Here is a 20,990-nt window from a genome sequence, read left to right on the forward strand (position 1 = left end):
ACGCACTGTTTTAAACTAAACAAAAATATAAGTTAGTTAAAACAGAAGATTTTAGAAAAAAAATGAGTTTGTAATTTTTTTCATATTGCACCAAAAAATTCTAAAAAATTCCTGAGTGTAAAGAAGTATAAAAGACATTTTCTGATGATTTTTCGTGAGTGACATACTTCACCCTTCAAAGGTTAAAAAAATGAAGATTTTAATTTTCTTTCACCCGCTAAAAATCGGCCTTTCGTTTAAGAATCATGATCATATTATTTTTTCATGTCTCAGACTTCTAAGAATTAGAAAAAAATCATCATTAATTAATTTTGAATGTTTCTATAAAAATAAAAATAAAATTGAAAAACAGTTTTTTTGTAAATCTCGAAAACCGTTTGAATTAAAGAGATAATTTAGGTGAATTATTTTGATTCGACACCAAATCGATCCCTTGAGTGCGAGTTAAAAAAGCCGCGGGGCAGATTTCCCATATTAATCCATAACAGCTATCTAATATTAACTAATATTTAAAAAACAAAACAAATTAATAACATTACTTACAAGCCTCTGTAGCCGGCACCATCTTTATAACAGCTGTAGACATGATCAAAACAATATAGAATTAAGTATTCCTCTTCAACACGCCACGAAAATTTAAGAGTATCTCTGCACCACACAACCGATCAAACTCTAGACCCGATAATATTAAAATCAAACCCGTAATTATTATTAAATATATATGTTACAGTCGGTACTTATTTGTTTACTAAGTGTGTGTTAACAGAATTATTATGATAGTCGCACCAATTAAAAGCCAACAAAATTGCTATAATAGATAGCTCATTAAGCCTTTGGAAGACAGTTTAAAATATATATCTCACTGTAGTAGGCGATGAACAACTGTATTTACATATATGATATTTACTTGTATGTATATATAAATACAAGTAAATAGGTTCCTGCGCTATCACATTTTTCTTATCTTACTTTCCGTTATGTTTTTAAATAAATGATCCGTTTTTTAGGCTATAATAAGTACGATATTTATGTATACAGGGTATCTAATATTCCGTGGATATAGAACTGACGGGTAAACTTTCGTTTAGCTGAAATCAGTTATAAAAAGAAAATTTTGTCTTTAAAAAGCTACTGCGAACCATGGAAAACACAAATTTTCCTGCGGAAATGCGTAATTTCCAAATTTCGCACGTTAGAATAACTGAAATCTGCTATAAAAAAATACATTTTGCGCTTTATTTTTAACATTTTTCTGAACATATAAACACAAAAATTTTCCTGCGGAAATAAGCTGTTTTCATTTTCGAAGAAAATTTATTAGACTTTATAATAGCTGAAATCAGTTATATAAAAAATAAATATATTTTTGCCTTTTAGAAGCATTCACGAATTGAGGAAAATAAAAATTTTCCTGCGGAAATAAACTGTATCCATTTTCTGAGGAAATTTAATAGACTTTAGAATAACTGAAATCAGTTATATAAAAAATAAATCTATTTTTGCCTTTAAGAACGTTTACAAACTCAAGAAAATAAAAACTTTCCTGCGGAAATGCTTGATTTTCATTTTCCGTTTTTGTAAGCATAAATACATAAAAAATTATCTTTGAAATCATTCAAAAGTGTCTAAAATGCTAATAATAAATCTAACAATCTAATAATATTTTTACAAAATCACAGTTAATTATTAAAATATAAAAACCTCACCATAACACCCTCCACAAAGGAAAGCTAACCAAAGCAACCCAAATGTTAACCAATTTAATAGTTTTGCAAAATCACAGTTAATTATTAAAATATAAAAGAAAACTGCATGATCCAATAATTTTTTGTTTTGAATCGGCCCTATTTACGTAAAGCTTTAATAAAAAAACAAGAATAAGTGCAACATTCCGAGGTACTTATAGTTTACAAGAACCTATATTATCTATTCTACAAGAATTGTTATTCCTCCGAAAGATGTTTTACCCCACCCAGCACCCCTATTCGCTCCCGGGTCCTATACTGAGGAAGCTTCTAAACTGAAAAATGTTCAAAAACGCGCATAACGCGGACTTGATTAAATTTATGGTTAAACAGTAAAAACATTCTTTGTTAAAAACAAGGACATACAATCAGTGTTAAGGGTAATCTCATTTTTATTTTGTTATGTGTTGATGAGAGTTCATTAATTTGTTTACGTCAAAGTGATAATTTACTGTAATATAAGTAGGTTAAGCTTGATAATTGTATGATTTTGGGCGATGCTATAATAGAAAGAATGAGTTACTTCTCTGTCTGATCTTTTGGAATTTTTGATACCACCATATCCAATACGAGTCTTTTCAGTGAATAAGTTGGCCTCTGTATTTCACAAATTATAAGCTAATTTGAAAATCTAAAAATACTGTCTGATAGCCCTAATAAAGTGGCTATGAGAATGTGCAATTAGTTTTTTGATTTTCTAAAAAGTAACGACAGGAAAAAATAAAATTGATTTTCAATAGTAGTACCACTAGAGGTCAAATTATTTCCGGAAATTTTTTCGAGCACATGAATATTTTGAAAATTATCCCGAGTCGAAGACGAGGGATAATTTTCTAAAAATATTCAAGAGCTAGAAAAAATGTCCGGATTTAATTTGACCTCGTGTGGTATTCCGTAAGAAAATTCCACACCAAATTGTGTTTGAAAATCAAATAATTAAAATGTATTTATCGATTTTTGGTGTGATTTTTGGTCGAATTGATTATTTAGTTACTATAACAATTAAGTGACACCCAAACCTTGCCCAAACCTAAAAACTATTTCAGTTTTGAAGCTGTCAAGCGGAACGGCTTAAAAAAAATATTTTGCTTCGTTCATGAAAGCAAAGAAAATATTCGCCAGGTGATTAAGCAATTGACACCCGCAAATACTAGAAAATTGAAGTCAAGCGTATGGAAGCAGTTTACAAACTTTCATCTCAGCTTTGTAATTGAAATGTATCAAAATTATCATGTAAACAAATAAAAACCAGACTCTCAAAAAGATATTCTGTCGATTCTGTCATTATAAACGTCAATAAATTTTCAGTATAATTCGCTGTTGGGTGCCCACAAGGAAAAAATTTTCACTAGTAATACCACTAGAGGTCAAATTATTTCCGGAAATTTTTTCGAGCTTATGAATATTTTGAAAATTACCCCGAGTCGAAGACGAGGGATAATTTCCACACCGAAGACGAAGAAAATTCCACACCAAATTGTGTTTGAAAATCAAATAATCAACCTACAAATAATTAAAATGTATTTTTCGATTTTCGGTCGACTTCATTATTTAGTTACTATGGTAACTAAGTGACACCCAAAGCTAAAAACTATGAAAACTATCTCAGTTTTGAAGCTGTCAAGCGGCACTACTTAAAAAAAATGTTTCGCTTCGGTCAAGAAAGCAAAGAAAATATTCGCCAGGAGATTAATCAGTTGATACCCGTGAATACTAGGAAGTCGAAGTCAAGCGTATGGAAGCAGTTTACAAACTTTTGCGCAGAAAAATCGTATGATTTCGACAGAGCGGATGTATCTGTTGAAGAACTGGCGCTTATTCTTGAAGACTATGTGTTCAACATGCGAAAAAAAAACTCTGAAGACTACATGGAGAGTGTTATCAAAGTTTTATGGAACTCCACAGCCAAGCATAATAATAAAACTCAAAATTCAAAGTGCTAAATGGAAAAAAGGTGAATAAAATAGTGTCTAAATATTATATATTATATTTCATTAGACATAGACATTTAATTCAGTCCATTCCAAGTCCTACATTTTCGCCATTAAGAAGAAAGGAGGTGTCCAAAGAATATAGAAAACATCTCAGCCAGGGGCGGGAAAGTGAAATAGCAAAAGCGGTTCCACCGTTTCCACGGAAATCTCAAATTAAATAGTTCCAGCCCTAGCCACTAGGTGGTAGTGCAATTAATTTTTAGGTTAAGAAGTTGCTACTAGTTATTGCCAGATGGCGGTAAATCAGAATTTTTTTGTAGTTTCCATAGTTTCCAACGGCCATTGTCATATTATTGTCAAATTCTCAAAAAATATTGTCGTTGTCATAGCGCCAATCATAATATTATCAAATAAATTATTATCAAAACGTTTTTCAAACTCTGACTATAATTTGTTCTATGAATTTGTTATATGTGTTTTAATTAGACAATTCCTTTTGTTTCTGGCCCTAAAAATATAATGTAAGTCTTTTATTTTTGCCATCATTTAAGTACCTATTTATACTTACTCCATTTACAAAACTTTGGGCGTATTACGTCGGTCTTGTTTTATTATAATAAAGATGTTTAAATATTTGACTTATAAATAAGAACTTCAAATAATATTTCACATGTTTGGCTTTAATTTTATTTAATAATTGTATATATTGTACTGTTAAATCTTATTTTTTACACATCACAACGATACTTGTTATTAGTATTGTTGAATTTGTGTAAAAAATAATATTTAATAATCAAATTTAATTATTTTAGAGTAAAATTATTTAGTAAATACGATCATTTAAAAAGCCCGCGCTTCGATCCATTTAAAACAAGCCCTACTCAATAGATGGCGCCACTTCTGTAGGACCATTTTTCAGTATGGCAGAGTCCATTCTTTTTCTAGCTAGGTATATTCTTTGATCTCAGCTTTGTAATTGAAATGTATCAAAATTATCATGTAAACAAATAAAAACCAGACTCTCAAAAATACATTCTGTCATTATAAACGTCAAAAAATTTCCAGTATAATTCGCTGTTGGGTGCCCACAAGGAACAAATTCTCACTAAAATTTATCCGTTGCCATGGTGATCTGTCAAAAAAACACGTGTTGATTGGTTAAAAATTACAGGTGTGGAATTTTCACTAAAATTTATCCGTTGCCATGGTGATTTGTCAAAAAACAGGTTTTGATTGGTTAAAAATTACAGGTGTGGAATTTTCAAAAAAATCCGTTTTTTTCCAAATAACTCAGCAATCTTTGAAATTTTTAAAACTTTTTTGATGGCATCTTGGCGCCAATGGCATCATCCCCCATTTAACCATGTTCGTATCTATTACGGTTACTGAGATACCACTGCTCGTACCTCGAATTTGTAGCACCCTATATAGCAAAAATTTCTGATTTCTGCCGTAGAGAGCGCTGCGGTCGGAATTTTTTGAAATCAACTGAAATGCATCAAGCCTATAGTAAAAAGATTTTAAAATCTCATCAATCATTTTTAAAAAATTCTAAAATCTTAACTAAAAAAATTAAAAAAAAATTAATGACCGGTATAACGACCTTTATTTATTTAAATTTATTTTTAAACAAGCGATTAAAACGAAACCTTGTCAGTGGGTCGAATGCATCGCCATATAAATAAATATTTGGTTATTATTACAATCTACAAGGTAAACATATCTAGTTTATTGGCGCGACGAGTCTTGCGAATGAAAACCTACCGAAACGGTATGAAAACCTTGTCCTTTTTTGCACGGTTTGCAGAAGAAAATATTCCATTAATAAATCCTTACTTTTACCGGTATTTATCAATAAAAATCCTGTGCAGATATACTGGGTGCACCTCAAAAGTGGCTCACCTCTATAACTTTTTTATTTTTTCTGATAAAAAAACGAGATTTGGTATGTTAGTATATAACATAAAATAGGATTGATTGACGTATTCAATTGAGGCGCTTAGAATAAAAGGGGTACAAGTGACTTTTTTCTAAATGCAGATTTAGATAATTTAGGTACCAATTTACTTGGTATAAAATGGAATTAAGTAAATTCTACAGTGGCAATAAGTAAAGTGTAGAATTTACTTAATTTCCTTTTATACCAAATGAATTTGGTATAAAAGGAAATTTGTTGGTTTAGTTGGTATCTAAAGTGTCTAAATCTGTACTTAAGCCCATTTAGAACAAAAAGTCACTTGTATCCCTTTTATTCTAAGTCCCTCAATTGTTTTTCGTCACTTCCTGTTTCACCGGAAATGACTAAAACTTTTGATTTTTAAATGGCACCCTCGGTATATTTCTACTTTATTCGATAGAAAATGACACTCTGAACAGAATGACATTTCATATGTCAACTTTTGACATTTTAGCATATGGTTTATTTGAAATTTTAACATGAGGTTCATAACGACACTTGTCTCGAAATACCAAGTGTGTGCTACCAAATTATTCGTAAAAAAATGCTTTTTCCAAATACCCTAATAAGCCACCCTCGTTCTATTTGAAAAAATTGAGATATGATTAAAAATACGATTTGGGCATCTTTTAACCGGCCAGGACAAAATACATTAGACGATCAAAACTATTTTTCCAAGGTTTTTTAATTAAAAATTAGTGTTTTTAACACAGCCATGGCACTCTAGATTGAAATTTAAAATACGATTTTTTAAAGGGAAAATGTCAACAGTTCATTCTATTCAGAGTGACATTTTCTATCAAATAGAGTAAAAAATAGCGAGGTTGCCATTTAAAAATCAAAAGTTGTAGTCATTTCCGGTGAAACAGGAAGTGACCAAAAACAATTGAATACGTCAATCAATACTAACTTATCTGGTATACTAATATACCAAATTTCGTTGTTTTAGTACTTTTTTATAAAACGAATATTTGCAAAATATATTTATAATTAAGTATCCAAACTGTGTATAATGTACTGGGAATACCAAAATGTATAACCCGTAGTCCAGTGTATGATAAAACTCTTGTAAAACTCTATTTCAAGTAAAAAAACATAGAATAATCAAGGAGAATATAGAAAAAAATATTATTATCCATATACACAAGATTATTGAGACTGATACGGGTCAGTTAATAGTTTGACAAAATAACTAATTCCAGAAAAATATAATTAAAAATGTATTTAATCTGTCAATAAAAATTGTCATAACTATCTTGAAATTTAGTTAATCTCTCAGAAGTAATACCTAAAATACTTCTCTACTACTCGGCATATAATACATGGTATAAGCGATTTCCCATTTGTTGTGAATTTTATAACACGCACTGTATATTTTATGGAACCTTAATGATTAGAATCTAGACCCCTGAACTCTGACTAAATATGTACAAAAATAGATGGAAAACATATGAGCCAACTTAAATATGTTTTTGTTTCGAACATCAGTCATAGAATAACTAACATCATGTTGGTTGTTTTAACATGCGTGAATCATTAGACTTGTGGTTCTTTGTTAACCACATATTGTACTTAGAATCCAATTTAGCATGTTGCACTTTGATCGAAAACACGAGACTGCATTTTTTGCAGTATAATTTTAGTAACCATAATTTTAAACACGTTTTGTGTATTACACCTGGCAAGAATTAACCTCTGTAAAGCGTCTCAATTACTGGCTTCTGTCAAAGCCCTGAGACTGTATTAATATTAATCCAGTAAAATTGTATCGCCGTATAGAGAGTGAAAAATAAATACGGGCAAGCTGATTTTTTCAGAGTTTGTCAGCGACTGTCTTCTGAGTGTAAAATTAACAAAATCGGAAATTTTTCCCTTGCGATTTTTAAGCAATAGGTGTTTTTTTTTAAACTGTACTACAACAAAATAATTAGAAGCAAATTGTACATAAGAACATTCTCTATAAGTTCGCCTAATTTTTTTTATAACTTTATTATTTCCGGACTTAGCGGCCGTTTCATGAGTTCTTTGGGGTGGTTTTCAAAAAGTTTGTTTTACAGCAAATTGACCCGTATGAAAGTTGTTTATAATAAGTGGACAAACAACTTTTCCTCATAAATTTTTTTTTGTAGCTTAATTATTTTTGGAGATAGCGTCCAGTTCATGATCAAATTAGGGTAGTTTTCAATGTTGCTCTTTTTTCAGCAAATTCACCCTAGGAAACTCGTTCAAAATAAGAGTATATATACCTTTGCCTTATGAACTTTTTTTTTAACTTGACTATTTATGGAGATAGCGCCCAGATCATGAACAAGTGGTGGTAGCTTTAAATGTCTTTTTTTTCAGGAAATTCACAAGTACTATTGGAAAATGGATTGTGAAACATGAATTCCATGTTTCGTTTTGGGGAAATAAATACATAAGTTCAATAAAGGTAAATTTGTAGAACTAAACAAAACTCATTAAACTACCCCAATTTGTTCATGAACTGGACGCTATCTCCAAAAATAATGAAGCTACAAAACAAATCATGAGGAAAAGTTGCTTGTCCATTTATTATGATTATTCATACGTGTCAATTGGCTGTAAAACAAACTTTTTGAAAACTACCTCAAAGGGCTCATGAAACGGCCGCTAAGTCCGGAAATAATAAACTTATAAAAAAAATCATTAGGTGAACTTATAGAGAATGTTCTTATGTACAATTTGCGTCTAATTATTTTGTTGTAGTACAGTTTAAAAAAAAAACACCCCTATTGCCCAAAAACCGCAAGGGGAAAATTTCCCATTTTGTTTATTTTACACTCAGAAGCCAGTCGCTGACAAACTCTTTCAAAAAAAAAAATCAGCTTGCCCGTAATTTTTTTTTTTTTTGAAATGACAATTTTATTGGATTATATGATGAGTTATAACTCATGAAAGGAGAACACAATAGAGCTAAGAAGTCGCGGTTATTAACTTCCCCCCTCCCATGTAATTTACAATTTATAATCTCAATATGTAAGGGAGGCTACACCACAATTGGAAATGGTTGAATAAGCTGAAATTGATTATGTTGATCATGTACTTAATCTGCCAAAATTACTGGATTATGAAACCAATAGTTTGCTTTAATAATAATTTTAAAGAGTACAAGAAAACTAAAGATGTGTTCTATAACTAAATATAAATGTTTTCTTAAAACGCAAATCACTATATAAAAAGGTAGGGAAAGTAGATACTCTAGAGAATCTTTAACCTTGACCTTGTCAAAATTTATCGATATAAATTATCGATCACATGTTTCAGAAAAATTAAGGAAAAAATATACTTAAAATAAATGTTGCCAAAATATTCCATCAATTTAAAAACGCAAAAACAATTAAAAACCTTTTACTATAAACTTCTCATTTATTTAAGTGTTTTTGATATAATCATTTCCTTTTTGTGATATTTAAGTAGGTACGTAAAAATTTCATAAACTATAGATGTTACTTTTTTTCGAATTTTGGAAAAATATTAATATGATTATAGTGTGGATGTTTTTTTATGATTCACATTCCAAGGTTATGGATGGAATCTTCCAGGTTCTTGAGTTCCACTTTTAGTTGGTTTCTACTTCTTCGGCCTCATTCTAAATTCATTCTAAAAAAAAAGTTATATGGTGTGGAAGCATGGACACTGAGGTAGCAACAATAAACCGAATTGAAGCCTTCGAAATGTGGCCCCTACGACGAATGCTAAGAGTGCCCTGGGTCGACCGTGTGAGGCATAAAGACATTCTCAGAAGAGCTGGTCTGGAAGAACGTGAACTCTTCGAAATCATCAAGAAAAGGAAAATAGCCTATTTGGGATAATACGTGGAGAACGCTATCACTTTCAGCGTCTGATTCTCCAGGGTAAAATAGAGGGGGGCAAATGGGGGATAGGCCGAAGGAAGCTATCCTGGCTGAGAAATATTCGTCATTGGACAGGCATACAGGACTTCCAAGCACTCCAAGTCACTGCAGTTAATAGAACCATTTGATGAGAAGAAAAAGATGAACGCCTACGCAGGAATCTGCACGGCACCTTAAGAAGAAGAGTTAGCCGTTCTTAAGGCTGCTTGACTATCGGATAAGATGGTTATTTCTTGTTTCCGATAGTTCCTATCTAAGTTAAGTTGTACGCATCTTTCCATATCGTAGATTTCTATCTGAAGGATGCTGGGCTAAGTGACCATTGATTCGGAGTATTTAAGTTTCAGCCCAACCTGTGCCTGTTCCTGCTTTGGTTTTGAAAGCATCTGTATACCATCGGTTATGGTATGGTATTTTAAGAGTCTATTACGCTGTACTGTTTGGGTTGCTCTCAGGGGTCGGGTAAAGCGGGTGTGTGGCCGAAGGAAATATATATTTTATTTCAGAAATCTGCCTAAGGCTTATCCCTATCCTGTCGTGTTAAGCCACATCCAAAATTCCAATCACATCTGCTTTGACTAAGGCTTGATTAAAGTTTGCAGAGCTTCAGCATTTGCCATAGAATAGCGAGCAATTTGTTACAAAACCATATAAATTATAGGTATATCACTGTAATCACAAAACTTCAATCTATTCCCGCATTGTAACGGAATTTTAAATAATGGCTTTATTTTCAAGAAAATTTAGACCAGATATAGGGAATATTTTGTTGATGTTTGACCATCAAAATCTTAAAGATAAAGAAGTTGTCTAAAAATGTGCTACAATACGGATATAGTATAATCCTTTATAATACCTAGCCAGTTTTACATAAAACGTTAAATGCCGAACGCTTATTTTGCTACTTCTTCGGACTAGTGAAATGGACTCTGAACTGCTGGGCAAAGGTTTCTCTCTTCCAATTCATTTTGTTGCTCAATACTACAATGAGGTGTTTCTTAAAGTTGTCAATTTTTGATATTTCATCCACTGGAAGTTGGAGGAGTGGAATTTTCCTATTTATTTAGGACTATAAAGATATACCAAAAAAAAAGTTTGTCTAAAGTTCAAAAATGTTCATTAAATTCAAATGCACAAGATGCAGAATGCTTACTAATAGTGCCAATTATTTTAAAGCTAGGTAAAGGTCCTCTAATAGCCTTGACCTCCATTCTGCAAATATTAATGTTTTATTTGAATCACGCACTAATAGTTATACAAGAGGTTATGGATGAAAAAAAACAAAAACAATTCTCATGAAGAGTCCTCGATTTAACGTGACTTATGTTTGTTTTTACCGTTGTTGTTTTTTTTAAATATTTTTCCGTGAATTTCCTCCGATAGAGAATCAGTTTTTGACGGGATCATCCTTTCACAGTTGTAACAAAGTTTAAGGTTTAAATTTACAAAATCACGGTCTCTCAAAAATGACCGGCTTACCTTGGACATCGACTGACGTTTAAAATGCAAACACACACATCGACACACCAAATACTTGGAATTTAAAACCACTAATTAGTGTGGTTTTAACGTATTGTTTGTCTGTATATAAAAATTCCGAAACAAACTGACATATTATCTAAGAATTCTAAAATATTTGTTGCATTTATTAAAAAATTAGCTGAATCGGCTAACTTTGTACGGCCTACAATAATGAAGTGAGTGTTTTTTTGCCAATCTTGTAGTACAGATTACTGATCTGGAATGATTGGTTCCAATTTTTCCTAAAGATTCAAAAATCCCAAAAGGCGTTTCGATGGTAATGTAATCTCGATTTCATTATTTGATAGACGGTTATTATCAGAGAGTACAGCGTTTTTTCAGATGGAGCGGAGCGTCCACGACGCGACGAACCGTCCGCGACTTCGAGCAAGTACCGTGAGTTTATATGAACGATTTCACATGAGTTATATTGAAAAAATTGAGCTATATTGAAAAAACATCCGCGCGGACGCTCCGCTCGTACGGTCCGCTCCATCTGAAAGCGCTGTTATTATTAATTGTGTTGTTAAAGTATTACATTTTCCGATAACCATTATCACCCTTTCCGTAGCATTGAACTAAATAAATCTTGTGCTTCTTTAACACTTTAAAACAGCAAAAAATATTAACGTTAATTAAAATACTATCAATAACAATCTACCAAAGAATGAAAACGAAATTATATATTAGCGTAGAAAGGCGTTTTGATTTTTTGATTTGGAAAATTCAACTATATTTTTGTTGTTTTTATTAATTTTCTCTAAAACGGTATGAATATTTGGAAAAGTTTAAACTGGATTAACCGTTTTAGAACAATCAAATTTTTTTTTATGAAGAATGCATTTTTCTCAAAATGTCAAAATAATAAGTTTTTCCTCTTGTAAAGACAATCCGGAGACATACTGTAGATATGAAGGATATCATATTTCCGGAGTAAAAATAATAATAGCCTTGAGTAGCTCTAATTATATTTTGTGACTATATTATGCATTCCTGCAATATAAATAATGTTTCCTTCGCCATTTTGTCAGGAACAAATCTAAAACGTTTATATTAATGATATTAATAATTGGCAATTCTACTACTAGAGTTTTTTTTATAATTTTAAGTGTAATTGATAAATTGAAGATATACAGGGTGTCTTAAATTCGAGGATGCCTATTCTGATATCGGAAATATACCTATTGTTCTTTTGAACAGCACTACTACCAGTACTGATCAGCTTCATTCAGAACCTCGCAATTAGTAGAATAAATTAGTGGTTTCAATTACACTTTATTCTTTTTAGTTTATGATCATTTTTTGTTTTTAGTTTATGATCACAATGTTTAAAAAACACAATTAAAATTAATAGAATATCCTAGCAACAGCTTGCGTTAGTCAGTTGTATCCATAGAAAAAGCCTAATATTTTGCTTATAAAACAATGAACTTTTGATTTCTAACCATATTTTCTCTTGACGGATGACAATCAAAAGCTTAAATGACAGTCATCGCAAATTTTGAAGTATAATTAGTATAAAAGTTAAAAGTTTGATAACTTTTTTTAATAATTGAAAATGTCTGCCACTAATTTTGATGTTCTGATTGCTTAGTGGTCTTAGTAGTTTCAAATAGCGTAGAAGTTTGTTCCTCTAATTTGAATATAAGCATTCAGAACGTCAAAATAAGTGGTAGGAATTTTCAATTAGTGGAAAAAGTTAACAAACTTTTAAGCTTCATTCAGAATCTCCCATTTAGTGGAATAAATTAGTGGTTTCAATTACACTTTATACTTTTTAGTTTACGATCATTCACAATGTCTAAAAAACACAATTAAATTTAATAAAATATCCTAGCAACAGCTTCCGGTAGTCAGTTGTATCCACAAAGAAAGCATAATATTTAGCTTATAAGACAATAAACTTTTGATTTCTAACCAAATTTTTTCTTCACGGGTGATAATCAAAGGCCAAAATGACATTTCTCATAAATTTTGAAGTATAATTAGTGGAAAAGCCAAAAGTTTGTTAACTGTTTCCACTAATTGAAAATTACTACCACTAATTATGAAGTTCTGAATGCTTACATTAAAATTAGGTGAACAAACTTCTACGACTAATTGAAACTACTAATTTATTCCACTGATTTCGAGGTTCTGAATGAAGCTTTAACGTTTCCACTAATTATACTTCAAAATTTGCGGCGAATGTCATTTTGGCCTTTGATCATCCGTCAAGACAAAATTTGGGTAGACATCAAAAGTTTATTGTTTTATAAGCTAAATATTAGGCTTTCTCTAAGGATACAACTGGATACTAGAAGCTGTTGCTAGGATATTCTATATTAAGTTATTATTAATTAATTTAAATTGAATTTAATTTCTATTATTAATTAATTTTAATTGTGTTTTTTAGGCATTGTGAATTGTAAACTAAAAGGTATAAAGTGTAATTGAAACCACTAATTTATTCCACTAATTGCGAAGTTCTGAATAAAGCTTAAGGCATTATAGTTTGTAAACATCCTGTAAGAATTTTGTTCTACGATCGTGCAAAAAGTAGCTACTTTTTACACTATCTACTGTATTAAAACTCAAACTTTTTACACTAGTGCACGATAAAAGTGTCATTGTAAGTGGTTATATTATTCTGTGAATTACTGTAAAAACTTTTTAATAAACATTTAAATAAGAATTTCAATTCGATCCTAGAAAATATGTTGTGTGCAACATGTGCAAAAAGCATATTTGTTGCGCTCAGAATGATTGCAGCTCACGACTTCGTCTCGAACTCGAAACAAATATGTCCTTTTTGCACTAGTTACACAAATAACTATTGAAAGATTTTATAATATTGTACATTGAATGTTCCAGTAATTATTACTATAACAAAATAATATAATAATATAAAAAAAATCTTATTAAGAAAACTGCATTTATAAAATAGCCAAATTAAATTATTTTAGGTGGCATCCAAAGCAACAAAAAAGCCGACAAACTAGCAAGGCAAGAATCCTATCTTGGTCCATAGCAAGTGCTGTGAATAACCAAATGTATAACCCGTAGGGCAGTAAAACTTTGGATTAAGAAAAACAAACCGTCCACTGGAGAAACAGCACAGGCATAGCAAGGCTTTCATCCAAGTACCTAATTCTAAAACCACAAAAGAACTGTTCCAACGAATCCACCGACCTCTCTGTGGTGCCGGTACTGATGGATGTAGATCGTACTGAATATCGATCCTGCCATATATATTTTTCATTTTATTCATTTTATGGAAAGACTGTTCATTAAAATGTTGTATCCTATGATATAGGGCTTGTTTCTCTCTCTACAATTTCCTGTCTCACAATGTACCGTTTGTGTCGGGGAAGGGATCATAGTTTCATAGTTGTCGATTTTCGAAAGAAATCAGTACATGTATATTATTTCGTATATTTTTCATTTTATTGATTTTATGGAAAGCACTGTTCATTAAAATGTTGTATCCTATGTTATAGGGCTTGTTTCTCTCTGCATTTTCCTGTCTCACAATGTACCGTTTGTGTCGGGGAAGGGATCATAGTTTCATAGTTGTCCATTTTCGAAAGAAATCAGTACATGTATATTATTTCGTATATTTTTCATTTTATGGAAAGCAATGTTCATTAAAATGTTTATTATGGCAGTTAATATGGACCTGCATTGCATTGCTGAGAGCCACGTCGCGTAGGCAGATAACGAAAACATAATGATGCATACAAATAAATCAGTATTGGAGAGTATTGGAATAAAGAAGGAATTGTAACTGCTGCTAAGTTGTATTTACTGTTTTTGAAGTGTTAAAGTGCCAATTTATTTCTTAAAAATATTATCTGTTAAATGCCGATCATTTTACTTATAGTATGAGGCAATCGCTCTGCGGCAGTTTTGATGAAAGGCTGTAACTGTGTATCGACTATCAGTTACTAGTATGTAGATTTCGTAATGCTTTTCCTCACAGTCATAAATATGAACCTTAAGGTACCTCTAAATAAATAGAACACCTGGGATCAAGTGATAAGGATTTGGCAAAACGCAAACATCAGATTTCCCTAACGGACTACAAAACTTATGAACGAGGATTCCTTCATGCAAAACAAAATTTAGTTAAATTAAAATTAAAGGTTAGAATGATATAGATCCGGTAGAACTGGAACCTGGGTGCAGATGCAGACATAGGTAAGGGTCAAATACAATAAGCTTTACAGGTCGTAAAAAAAAACATTGTACTTACGACTTTCAGGTATAGGCTTAAATCTCAGTACACCAGTAACCTGCTCCATATTCTCTTCCTTCTTTTTTTTGGATCCAAACATTGTGTTTTGAACTAATACAATTCTTCGGTTTCTCGTGTGATTGACACTGTATTTTTTCGACTGATGACTTTCAATACCTTTCGAACAATATTGTATGCAAACTAGCGATGTGTGTGACGGTTTTGTTAATTTTAATAAACCTACCATTAACGTTCGTTTTTGTTTTTGTGTCTTTTACACAGGAAATTTTCTATTAGGATATATAAATTAATAGATTTTCTAGGCTGTCCAACATCATGGAAAAACGATTAATTTTATTTTTTGTAGTTGCTAAATTTAAAACTAAAATTTTACGTTGAGGTAAAATACAGTAATAATTTATGCGAGAAATTTCCGAAAATAATTTAATGACGTAGGGATATTGCGTCAAATACTATACCGTAAGTGGTTTAAGGACGACTTTTTACTTTGACTTTTTTCAAAATTATTATTTTTCTATGTTTTAGTACTATGTATTTCTCGATGTTTTAGTACATATCATAGATAAAAGAAAATAACCATCTATTAAGACAGATATGAAACACAAATTGTCAATTTTACAAAAAAGATAGCACCAAAAGGCCTAAAACCACCAGTGCTAGGAGAAACAAAGAAAAAAAGTATCTTGGGATATTTTTTGATCAAAGGCTTACATGGAATACTCACATAGCGAAAGCAACAGAGGGCTGCCATCTCTTTAGGTAGGTGCAGAAGGATGTGTGGAAAAAACTGGGGACTTAACCCTAAAATGACTCTATGGCTATACACAAGGGTAGTAAGACCCATGATAACCTACGGGTCGGTGGCGTGGTGGACAAAGACATCGCAAGTGGGTGCGGTAAGGCTGTTAAGTTCCACACAAAGGCTTGCGTGTCTGTGTGTAACTGGGGCCATAAAAACCACTCCTACAAATGCGATGGAAGTCTTGTTGAACTTACCACCACTACATATTTTCATACAAGGCGAAGCCAGATCTGTCATGCACAGGTTAATTCACGGTCAGCAGCACATAAGCCAAACGCATAGTGCTGCAAACCAGAAGCTAATCGAAGAGCTAAAAGCAGACAAAGTATTGGGATTACCAATTGATGCAACAGCTACTAGGTATAGCTTCAACAACAAATTTAATATAACCATACCAGGAAGGGAAGACTGGAGTAAAGGTGTACCCATTCAAGCTGAGGCAACCTGGTATACAGACGGCTCAAAAACGTCAGAAGGCGTAGGAGCTGGAATAGTAGGGCCGAAACAAGGGAGATCCTTCCACGTAAGCCTATCCAAGGATGTCACAATTTTCCAGGCAGAAATAACGGCAATCCACTATTGTGTAGAAGAAATAATAAGGCAACAAAGAACAAATCGTTCTGTGGCCATCTTCACAGACAGCCAAGCGGCGCTAAAGGCACTCAGCTCCGCGGAGGTCAATTCTAGACTAGTGTGGGACTGTGTGCGTGCTCTGAATACTTTGGGCGGACGTAGCACTGTTACGTTGGCCTGGGTGCCAGGGCACGAGGGTCACAAGGGTAACGAAAAGGCAGATGAAAGGGCCAAGCAAGGCTCATTAATGCCATTCATAGGCCCAGAACCCTTCTGCCACGGAACGATGGGTGGCCATAAAATCTCTAGAATGGTGGAGAAACTCACCAGGGCAGATACAGGCGAAAAAGTTCATTGTATAACATTCGCCAAAATTCACGGTAGACCTGATAAGCAAGGACAGAAAGACAGTCAAAGCTGTGTAGTAGGTCTACTAACAGGGTAGTAACTACTACTACTACTACTACTACTAACATTGTAAGCTAAATAGGCATCTAAAGCTGATGGGATTGACAGACGAAGCTATGTGTAGGTTCTGCCAATCTGAAGAAGAAACGTCAGAACACATTTTATGTCGGTGTGACAGCCTGGCAAATGTGCGGTTCCCGGTAATAGGCAATGATAGGCCATTGCCAAGGAACTACATGGAGGGTTCAGTCTCCAAGTTGCTAAACTTTGTGAAAAGGATAGGACTGGAGAATGTAATCTAAGGATCAGAAGAGGACCACAATAGATCTGAGAAGGTCGCAGTGGATCAGGCCGAAAGCCACCTCTAAGAATCTAATCTAATCTAAGACAGATATGAAACTTAAGGCGGAATTATATTACTGTCACGTCACGTGAGTTCACATGCTATCACAGTAAAAGTCAGTTCACCGTGTGGTTTAAAGGAAACACATTAGTATCACGTCGTTCTTTCATATTATGCGCATTTTATTATGAATCGAAAGCCATTTCTCGTTCGTTCAGTGTTCTTCTCAAGTTTAACACAACTTAGGCCCTATACTTAACGTAATAACGAATCAAATAAATAATTCTTCATCTTCATCTTCTGAGTTTGAAGAAGATTTAGAAAACGCATGTGGTTTACTTGTGGTTGCTGATAATATTAAAACTAGGCAATGGGTTCATGACATTAATTTGAAAAGAGAGTAATTTGTTGATCGGTTATTGTAAAGCATCTCGTGTAAACGCACTTTTTCTATTAGAATTTCTTCCATTTTCCAACCCTCACGTTTTCACACCTCACGAAATTGATGTTAAAACAGAATATTTGTGCGCGAAACAACTCGCAATAAAACGTGATTTCACATGAATCCCTCAAGAGACAATAATGTGTTCACCCTTGATGTGTTGATTAATAAAATAAATGCAAAACATCGGTCTCATTAAATTTACTGCTCATGTGTGTTCACGTGAATTTAAGTGACGTGATAGTAATGTAATTCCGCCTTTAATAGTAAAATTTTGGGTCAAAGCTAGGGTTTTCAAAAAGATTTTTGGAAATTCTGGATAAGTGAACTCAGAAATCCCAATAAAATCCAGACAAATGAATTCTGAAATCCGGATAAAATCCGGACATATACAGGGTGCTACAAATTCGAGGTACGAGCACTGGTATCTCGGTAACCGTAATAGATACGAACATGGTTAAATTGGGGCAAAGTTGCGCTTTCGGATGTTCACCAAGATGCCATCAAAAGAGTTTTAAAAATTTCAAGGATTGCTGAGTTTTTTGGAAAAAACGGATTTTTTTGAAAATCAGTTTTATTTTTTCCTGTCGTTACTTTTTAGAAAATCAAGAAACTAATTGCACATTCTAATAGCCACTTTATTAGAGATTTCTGATGGTATTTTTAGATTTTCAAATTAGCTGATAATTTGTGAGATACAGAGGCCAACTTAATTTTTTTAAATACGGACCTGCATTTTTTATTTTAGATTTTGAAAGAACTCGGTCTCCTGAGTACAATGATATGCACACACTTGATACTTTTTTTTTGTTTTGGGTAGCTTAACAATAACAAAACTATTTAATTGTTATTTAAAATAATTTCAAATCCGGCTCTAGTTTTTTAATTTATTTAATCTAATTATATTTATCACAACAATATTGATCAGCGCTAACTAACATTGAATAAAGAAAATCAATAAAAATTATTTGGACATTTGAAATCAATACATTTCAACATTAAGCGTACGAAAACAATTAACTCAACTAAAATGCATTCGGAAGTATAAGAAGAAGATCTGTTCAAAGAGCTATAAATAAGATTGAATGAAAAACAAATGTGTGCATTATAGACGGTGGTAACCCTTTCGGACATGCAGAGTATTAAAAACTAGTTTGTAGAAGTTGATTTATTTATAATAACTACGATTAATATTATGCACATTATTAGATCGTACACTGAGATTTCAAATTCACAATAAAAAAAGTTAAAAATAATAGAAATCTTTAAATTGCTGACCTGGATATTAATTATTTGAATCTTTCAATGGGCGTGATTTTCTTTATTCAATGTTAATTAGCGCTGATCAATATTGTTGTGCTGAATATAATCAGATTAAGTAAATTAAAAAACCAGAGTCGGACTTCAAATTATTTTAAATAACAGTTAAATAGCTTTGTTACTGTTAAGGTACCCAAAACAAAAAAAAGTATCAAGTGTAGCATATTATTGTACTCATGAGACCGAGTTCTTTCAAAACCTAAAATAAAAAATACAGGTCCGTATTTAAAAAAATTAAGTTGGCCTCTGTATCTCAGAAATTATCAGCTGATTTGAAAATCTAAAAATACTATCAGATAACCCTAATAAAGTGGCTATGAGAATGTGCAAATAGTTTTTTGATTTTCTAAAAAGTAACGACAGGAAAAAATAAAATTCATTTTCAAAACTGTTTTGATGGCATCTTGGTGAATATCCTAAAGCGCAAGTTTGCCCCAACCATCTTCGTATCTGAAAAAAATTGATTGATATTACGATTTCCGAGATACCAATGCTCGTACCTCGAATTTGTAGCACCCTGTATAAATTGCGAGTGCACCAAAATCGAAAAATTTGAGCGCCAAAGAATAGAAATGGGTACTTTCGAACATACATCGCCGTGGGTTAAGTAGAGCTGTAGCATATCATGTAAATGAATAGGACAATGCACACTATCCGTTCCGTTTCCCTTCCGTTCCATATCCTTTCCTTCAATACATTTTTTTGGCGGATGGACTGAAGCGTATCGGAAACAGGGTTGTCAAGTTCTTACATTTGTACCAGCTCTGTGTGTGGCTGATATTTATTTATTCTTTCACTTCTTAATTAAATCTATCACCTTTTATGAAAGATAAAAATTTTTAAAATAAAACTTTCGTAATTATATAGATTGCACAATAAAAAGTATGGAACTGATACGGAACGGAAGCTTACGTATAGCGTCAATACCATAGACTTAAAATGTATTTTAAGTCTATGGTCAATACAATAAAAAATACGGAAGGGATATGGAATGGATATGGAATGGAAATGGAAGGTATAGTGAGAATCAACCTTTAATCGGAAGTTGTTGCTAATTTTATTATCTCGAATAAATTCATCTACACAGAGGGCTCTTCACACATTATTTACACAGCACAACGGTTTATAAATAGTTTTTTTGTTGTTAGCCTTTAAGAAAATATTTTACTCTACTTAATTTTTTACGCAAATTTATTAAATATTATACAGGGTGCTAACTAAAATTAAGTTAACCAAACGATAGAAAGTCGATTTTTTAAATGGAAACAACTTATTATTTTATTTGTCGTAGCTGCTTTCGGTAAACTAATAAAATAAGACAATGATCATGAGTCTGTCTGATCTAATAGGGTTGAATTAAAAAAAAACGATAAATGTCAGAAAATGGCAAATACAGATAGTCTCAAAATACAGCAAAATTGTTGCCGATTGGTTGAATTCATCAAATATATTGTCACGAGAATTCGACATTGAAAGTGCGCAAAGTTTAATAAGAATCGATTTAGTAGAATTAGAAATACTTTACTAATTTTAAAATTTATGTACGTAGGTACAACTTAAGCTGAAGCATTTAGAACCCCGCAATTCGTGGAATAAATTAGTGGTTTCATGCCCACTTGCACCGTTTGTATAAACTTTGTTTAAAGGCTAAACAGCGATTAACTATATAATATCTTATTATAGTTAATCACTGTTTAGCCTTTAAACAAAGTTTATACAAACGGTGCAAGTGGGCATCAATTACATTTTATACTTTTTAGTTTACGATCACGTACAATGTTTAAAACATAGTTTAAAAAACACAATTAAAATTAATAGAATATCCTAGCAACA

At 32.2% G+C, this 20,990-nt stretch overlaps 1 protein-coding gene across 3 annotated transcripts in view; it reads right to left on the reverse strand.

The window, feature by feature from the left end:
* Positions 1-20,990, reverse strand: part of LOC115879650 (alpha-tocopherol transfer protein-like) — a 60,828-nt gene that overhangs the window by 37,303 nt on the left and 2,535 nt on the right. The window contains exon 1 of one of the 3 annotated variants that reach the window (XM_030896549.1): positions 15,267-15,432. The exons of 1 other annotated variant lie outside the window; for it this stretch is intronic. In XM_030896549.1, the coding sequence (XP_030752409.1) occupies positions 15,267-15,348 (82 nt within the window). In that variant the 5' untranslated portion in view covers positions 15,349-15,432. Of the gene's footprint in view, positions 1-543; positions 914-15,266; positions 15,433-20,990 lie in introns of those variants that run through there. One more of the 3 variants, XM_030896551.1, reaches the window with a different exon arrangement.

Source organism: Sitophilus oryzae, unplaced genomic scaffold (assembly GCF_002938485.1).
Source record: "Sitophilus oryzae breed Bouriz unplaced genomic scaffold, Soryzae_2.0 scaffold_1583_pilon_pilon, whole genome shotgun sequence".
NCBI classification, from domain to species: domain Eukaryota; kingdom Metazoa; phylum Arthropoda; class Insecta; order Coleoptera; family Curculionidae; genus Sitophilus; species Sitophilus oryzae.